Source organism: Epinephelus moara, chromosome 14, assembly GCF_006386435.1.
Source record: "Epinephelus moara isolate mb chromosome 14, YSFRI_EMoa_1.0, whole genome shotgun sequence".
NCBI lineage: Eukaryota > Metazoa > Chordata > Actinopteri > Perciformes > Serranidae > Epinephelus > Epinephelus moara.
In genome coordinates this window covers 15,941,926-15,949,558 of record NC_065519.1, presented here as the reverse complement: position 1 = coordinate 15,949,558, position 7,633 = coordinate 15,941,926, and the positions used below count along the sequence as shown (strand labels likewise).

The following is a 7,633-nucleotide window of genomic DNA, read 5'->3' as shown; positions in this document are numbered from 1 at the left end:
CAGGAGATCTAGTGGATTATGGAATGATAAATAAGAAAGTGTTGTATCAGTGGGAGGTTCCAAGGTGAAATAAGGGTATGAGAGGCGTCTGTACCTTCACCTCTTGTTGAGACACACTGAGATCCCAGGTAAGAGACGCTGCGTCTTTTAAATATAATATGTGAAGACAGATAAGAAATTTATAGGAAAGCTGTTTTAATGCTGCCCTCTTCACTTGCATTTAACAGCTGTGGTAGTTCAAGTAGCTTAGGTATGTCATGGTTTAATGTCTGTGTGCCAGTTGTCATTATATTTACTGTGACTAACAGGAGTTAAGACTTCCCTGATTAAATAAGATTGCACAACTCAACACAACAGCTGAGAATCAGGGGTTGCAAATGTATTTTCTGCAGATGTGCTCCATGAAATGTTAGACTGTCATAAACTGCACACTGGCAGTTTGTACAGTGACCGGATAGCCATAGGGTGGTGTTAGCACAGTGTATGTGGAGCATTATGGTGTGTTCACACTATGAACACACAGCAGTCGTTCTCAGTAGAAGCAGGTGACATGAAGCTTCAAACTGATGCCCAGAACTTGTGACACGCTACAATCAAAAGCTGAGCCACCCTCAACTTTTTTCAGCACTCCAGGGACACGCTGAAGCATGAAACATTCACATGTTTTTGATTTTAGGTGTGGTGCTGTGTTATTTTGTTTAGTTGCCAACTGTGTATTGCAGTGCATGCACAATGGGGTGATGAAATGTGATGTTAAACTTTGGCTCACACGTTAAAGAACACTGTAGGGTTGTTTTTGCTGTGTTTGCTTTTTTGTTTGTTTTTTAGATGACATTCTGTCGAGATGCTTTATTGGCAAGACACATGCAAGCTTGTGAAGATGTAGCTACATTAACAAGCTGCTGGGCAACACTTCAACAGCTGTGATAATGTAGCTGGTCACGCTGGTTTGTTGGCGCACTGTTGGCGCACTTAAACGGCTCCCAATTCCATCGGTTTCCTGTTACAGATGTAACCCGTAGAGGACTTCAATCGTCAATCCATGTGAAATTTGGCACAGTGGTAGAGGGTCATGGGAGGATGCAAATGAAGCAATATTAAATCAATTGGCCAATTTCCTCTCTCCTTTAAGGGAGTGAGGCACAGAGCACAGACGAGGAAAGTACTGGAGCAGTGTATTGTGTCTGCATTTCACATCTGGACTTCTTCAGGAAGAATGGCTCTTCTGCCTACAAGGTATGCATGCATATGTTTTACTAATCATTCATTGTAGTCAGGATATTAACTGTCAACAGCTGAACAATGTTCAATGTCAATTTGTGCTTAATAACAGTGTCTGTGAATGGCAGTTTACAGACACTTAAAAATGTACTTACCTTTACAAAGAAATCTGGGCCCGTATTCACAAAGAATCCTAAGACTAAAAGTAGCTCTTAGTGACGTCATTCTAAGAAAAATCTTAGAATTCCTCGAATTCTAAGATTTTTCTCTTGGTAAGATAAAAGTTATTCACAAAGCATCTTAGGCCTTAAGAGAGCTCCTAAGGTGAAAAACTGTTAAGAGGAGGGAGGAGGACTTTTAAGAAGCCTAAGAGTGTCTTAAACAGAGAAGATGGCGGAAAGACAGAGAGGAAGGAGAGATATTCTCCGTATATTGAACGACAGTGATTTAATAAGACGCTACCGGCTTGATCGTGCAGGGATAATGTTTGTGGTTGACCTCATCAGGGATGAGCTTACTTTTCCCACCCAGCGTAGTAACGCAATAACACTCGCTTTGGATTGCAGCACGTACCAGCGCTTCTCACACTCATCGCTTGTGCGTAAAAAGGAGAGGGAACGATGCATTGATTTGTTGGGCAATGCACTCCCAAGTCTACCTCTTCCCTTGTGCCGTGATCCCGGGACCGAATTTCCCTCTTAAAACTCATTTGTTCTCCTCCACGAGCTGTGCCAACAGCAGGCACTGCTCTTCTGTCCAGTTCGGCTTTCTCGTTCTTTTTTTCTCCATTTCGTTCGTTGTTTTGGTCATTCTGCCAAATCAAACCGCTTTTTACAAGGAGGCCAGCAGTCACAGTGATCGCTGACAGCTGAGTCTGCGTCCGCCATTAATATCAAATAGATTAAGTAGTAAAATTACCAGCATGGCGAGTGAACATAACAATAAGAAAATCAATATAATAATCAGCATGTGAATGAGGAACGTTCAAACATTTTGAAGCTGTGTAACAATTAATTTAATTTTGCTGAGTTTCATCATCATGACATAAAATTATTTTCACGATTACACATTTCTTAATACAGTCTAAGTTCTATGATCGGTTGATTTCACTGTCCATTCATTACTAGGAGCGCATTTGTTTTTCTTTTTTTTTTTTTTTTTTTCCTTTTTGTAACAACCAATCACAGCTTTTAGAAGACTGCGTCATACCTAGCAACGGGGTCAACCACACCTCCTCACTAAGATAAAAGTTTCTGTCCCCTCCTTGCTCAGAGTTGCTCTCAGAAACTTCCTGAATCACTCTTAAGCTAAGATTCCTTGCTAGGAATTTTTAGGCTAAGTTAGGAGCTTTTTAGGCTAAGTTAGGAGCTCTCTGAGAGGACTCTGAGAATCTTTGTGAATACGGGCCCTGATCTCAAAGTAAAATAGGGTTAAATGTAACATGACACAGACACAGGATGTTTATATGAAGTGCTTTTGTTGTTCTGACATGTCTTGTCTCAACACGTCAAGTGTTGCATTTTGGTAATTTTCAGCCCCAGTATGATGTGAGTCAGTGAGATCGGAATTACCAGTATACAAAACTGTTTGTACTGTGCTGATACAGCAACACATAAAGGGTTAAAGTCAGGAAAAGTCATTCTTGATGCATTTAAATTGAAAGCATTTATGCCAAAAAAATAATCAGTGATGGAGAGCAACTCATTTACTCAAGTACTGTACTTAGGTTCAGATTTGAGGTACTTATACTTTACTTGACTACTTGTTAACTTTAGTTACTTAGCAAATACATAAGTGCCTTATGACATTACACATGTCATAAGGCACTTAAAACAGAATAATTTATTATTCGATGATCCTCTTGCTTGGGCTTACACAAATATGAAATTGTATTCTGCAAACACAGGATTACTTTGATTACAAAATATAGGTAACATAACCTTAAGCTTTATTTTAAAAGTTAGCTCTATTGGTCTTTATTATTTAAAAGAAAAACATAAAACTGAAGACAATCGTCTATAAAACACCACGCTAATGTCTCAGCTATACTTTGTTTTATAGTAACTCATCAAATCTGACTGTAGCTGTCTTATTTGAGGAGTTATCACAGCAGTGTGCCAGAAAGATTACTGTAAATCTGCCTCATATTGGGTCTAAATGCTCCCACCCTTTTTTTATGCACAATCAATTTCTCTGGGAACTGTTTTAAACTGTGAAAACAGCTTTTTTACAGCATCCAATGTCACTCAGTATTCAATATATAAAGCTGTAGCTGATAACAAAATAAACTTTATATATCCTGAAACTGTTCGTATACACAGCACTAAATGAGGCAGATAATCATATTCCTCTGCCAACTCTATTGACATGCAGAACTTCTAATGGCCTTACCGCACCTTACCAAAACAACAACCAATCAGAGCCGAGGCATCTCTAACGAAGCTGTCAATCATGTCAGGCAGCGCTGATCAAATATGAATCAAGATTCTGTTGCTGCATTGCCTATTTCTATCCTCAAATGATTTCAGAAACAAATTTCAGCGTCCTTTTTAGCTGTAAAATGAGAATGTTTGTGACCGATGTCCGATACAATTAAACAAAATCCCAAGCACTGCCCACTAGCTGGACCAGCTTTCTCATTTCACAGCTAAACAGTGCACTAAAATATGTTTCTGAAAACACGTGAGTTGAGATTTAAGCAAAGCAGTAACAGAATATTCATTCATATTTAATCAGCTCTGCGTAGTTTGACACCGCATTGACAGCTGTGTTAAGGTGCGGACACACCAAACCGACATCAAAGAACTAGCAGCGACGAAAGCCAACTTTTGCATTGTCTACATCACCTCACGTCGCCCTGTGTCAGCTGCATTTGAGCACACTACATGGACTACATCCGATGGCCAAGTAGCACGTACGTTCTGCGCCTGTGTGAGAGAGAGCGGAGTGAGAGAGTGGTACATCCTGTCAGCCGAGGGGTTTCCTATCTGTGCAGCCGAGCACCGCAGCACCTCCACGGACTATTACATCNCACTCGCTACAGGGGCAAGGAAATAAAACCTGAACAGCCAATCAGAGTGATCTCTCTCACCGACAAGCTCCACCGCCGATTCAACATGCTCAATCGGCCGAAAAGCCGCCGACCCCAAAGTGTCTTTGTTTTAATCTGCTGTCTTGTTTGCCTTCCTCCTCCACAGCATCCCTGCTAACTTCACCACTGTGGCTTTATCTGGAGATCTAAACAGCACGCATGGCCCTGATTGTCCTGACGCAGAATCCGCGGAATGGCACTACACTGTGCTGCCAGTGTACATCCTGCTCGTCAGTGTGCTGGGAATGGTGTTTAATGCGTTTGTCCTGATGGTTTTCTGCTTCCACAAGAAGGCCTGCACCGTGGCTGAGATCTACTTGAGCAACATGGCCATTGCTGACCTTGTCCTGATGACTTGTTTGCCCTTCTGGGTTGTGTACACAGCCAAAAAATTCAACTGGCCATTTCCTACTCCCCTGTGTACACTGGTCACCTTTTCCATCAAAGTGAACGCTTACTGCAGCATCTACTTCCTTGTTCTGATTAGCATAGATCGTTTTTTAGCACTGGTGCACCCGCTGTCCCATGGACGAATGCGTAGGCCAAAATGTGCCAAACTGGCCTGTGTGCTGGTGTGGGGTTTTGGCCTGCTCCTGGGTGTCCCCACACTTGTCTACAGGGACGTAAAATATTTCCCTCACATAAATTCTAGTTTATGCTATCTTAATTACCCAAATACCCATGTACAGCTTGCGTTTCATGTGATGCAGATAATATTTGGCTTCATCATCCCTGTTTCAATTATTTCGTACTGCACTTTCAAGATTATTAAAGCCCTGCAGAACTGGTCAATTGATGCGTTAAACACCAGGCAGACAGAACAGAAGGCCACTACTCTGGTGCTGGCAGTCCTCCTGGCGTTTATGATCTGCTGGGTGCCATTCCACCTGATGAAGATATCAAGCACACTTTTGCAAGCTAAGCTGCTGGAAGGGTGTGACGTCCGCGCCATCGTAAACACCTGCACCCATGTCTTCATTTACTTTGCCTTCTTCAACAGTGTTCTCAACCCCATACTCTACGTCTTTGTAGGAAAAAACTTCCAGAAAAAAGTTAGGGAACTCTTCAAGAGATGGAGCTGTGGTGGCAAAACAGTTATTTAATAAACAGTTTAACCCTATGGGCCCTAGGCCGGGAACTGCCCATTGGTTCGACATCCCATTGTTCCGAAGTCCGTTCCGAAATCATCATGATGCCCTGTGGTTAAGGTCTGGTTAGGCTTAGGCACAAAAACCACTCGGTTAGGGTCAGGAAAAGATCATGGTGTGGGTTAAAATGAAAAAGAAAGTGACAAACACATAAACCGTGAGCCTGCTCCGCCTCAAGCCTTTCCCAGCTGACCCAGAGCCGGTCGCGGCGCACCATCAAGGTAGAAATACGCCCGCCGGGAGCCATTCAGCACTGCAGACAGTCGGACTAATGGGATGTCGAACCAATGGGCTGTCGGACCAATGACATGGACCCCCTAGGCCAAAGGTGAAGTGCGCTGGACTTGTCATACAAAGTCTGATTTTGTAGACATTTGATCTGTATTTATGGGGTGATGGGATGACAGCACAATGATGTGTGTGGTATCACTGGAAGCTCTGGTCCTGCGCTTTCATGTGATATGCGTGGCATTTCTGTGCAAGTAATCCATCCAAGAGTAATGTGTGTTCAAAGCTGTATGAAAGCTCTGTTATACATCATTTTAGTGTAACTTTATCTTTTTTTTTCGCTGTGAAATTATTGGACTACCGACAAGCGCTTGGCCTTGTCGGAAAGCTGCGGTTCCACTGTTTCACGTGATATGCGTGGCGGACATCCCTAAGACACAACATCTCTTGAGGCTAGCAAGGACACTTGGTGTGGGAGCCTCCCTGGCTCGTAACCTTTAACCTATTCCCATTAGGCCTCTGCTGTATTTCTCACTGCTGTCACAGTAGGGGTTAAACTGAGCAATATACATCATACATCATAGCAAGTACCCTTATATAAAACATGCAGTACACGCTATAGGTGAAAAAAGTAGTTTAGCATTCTCATGCTAAACCTTGAGCATGGAAAATTCCCCATTATCTAATGACCTTATGACCTATGAGCACCGCCCGTACCAGCCAAACACCAGCCTCCAACACAGGAGATGAAAGCCCAGGCAGAAGTCACAGGCAAGCCAAACATCCCCCTCCCTATGTGGCGAAGGAGAGGGTAAAAGACTTGTCTGTCTGACTACACTACCTAATAAGGGAAAAAACCTCTATATGATGAGGACAAAAAATCCCTTATACTAAACTCTAAACTAAAGCAAGATAAGGATAAATGAAAAAATGTCATCTTTAATGAGATTACCCAATAGTAAAAATCAATAAAGGGAACACTGACTGTCAAACAAGTAATAAAAATGGAAAATGAAAAAATAAAAAATGAAAAATTGAGTAAATATGGTGTTTACTACTCTAATGTTAAGTGTAATCAATGTGAAATAAGATAAAATATGATTAAAAAGTAAAAATGTGATTAAAATGTGAATAAATGATGAATGTGATTTGCTAAACAAACTACTAATGAAATCAACTTTAATGATCAAAACATTTCTAAGCTAAAACAAATAAATGTGAATCAACTTTGATGAGTAAAACATTGTCAGCGAGACAAATGAATGTGAATCAGAAGAAAAAACTTAAATGAGTGACTCCTGTGAATTGTAAGGAGGAGTCCACAGATCCATCTGCACGTAGCGCCCTACAGCAGATGATACCATTGATGTAGTCATGGATCTCACACAGGGAATGATACAACACATAACAATTTTTACATGGTAAGAATTACCATTTACCGTGATAATTTGGTCACTATAATCGAGATATCAAATTTTCCATATCGTTACATCCCTACATGTTATCAGTGATGTCAGGTATGTATGTACAGCAATCAGTACCCACAATGTGACAAACCCCCCCCCCCCCCCCCCCCACATTTCTGAGGCCCTGTACTGCTGGTGTGAGTGAGCTAAAACCTGTAGCCACGTTGTCTGTGAGATTTTCACAGACAGACAGAAGTCCACAGCTACAGCATCAATCTTGTGTGCATTGTTTACTGTTCCCCACCATGGCAGGAAACCCCCAAAACCCTTCTCCACAGGGGGCACCCTTACCACAGCTCGTCTTGCTTTGTGCGGTGGGTAGTAGTGATCATAGTCTGTGTGAAAATGAGTCGAATCAGGAACAATAGTCACAGCAGGCAGTAACTTAGCCAAGTAGCACCAGCCACACCATCCAGGCTGAAGTGCCTGGTAAACATGTCTGCCACACACCCAGACGTGTTGTCTAAGTGATCCATACC

General features: G+C 42.0%; 1 protein-coding gene across 1 annotated transcript; it reads left to right on the top strand.

Annotated features, from left to right (window-relative positions):
- The first annotated feature begins 1,152 nt into the window (after window positions 1–1,152).
- On the top strand, window positions 1,153–5,415 carry LOC126401170 (B2 bradykinin receptor-like). Its single transcript, XM_050062285.1, has 2 exons — window positions 1,153–1,236; window positions 4,419–5,415. The coding sequence occupies exons 1-2, from the start codon at window positions 1,217–1,219 to the stop codon at window positions 5,413–5,415; spliced, it is 1,017 nt and encodes a 338-aa protein (XP_049918242.1). The 5' UTR covers window positions 1,153–1,216.
- Window positions 5,416–7,633: the final 2,218 nt, after the last annotated feature.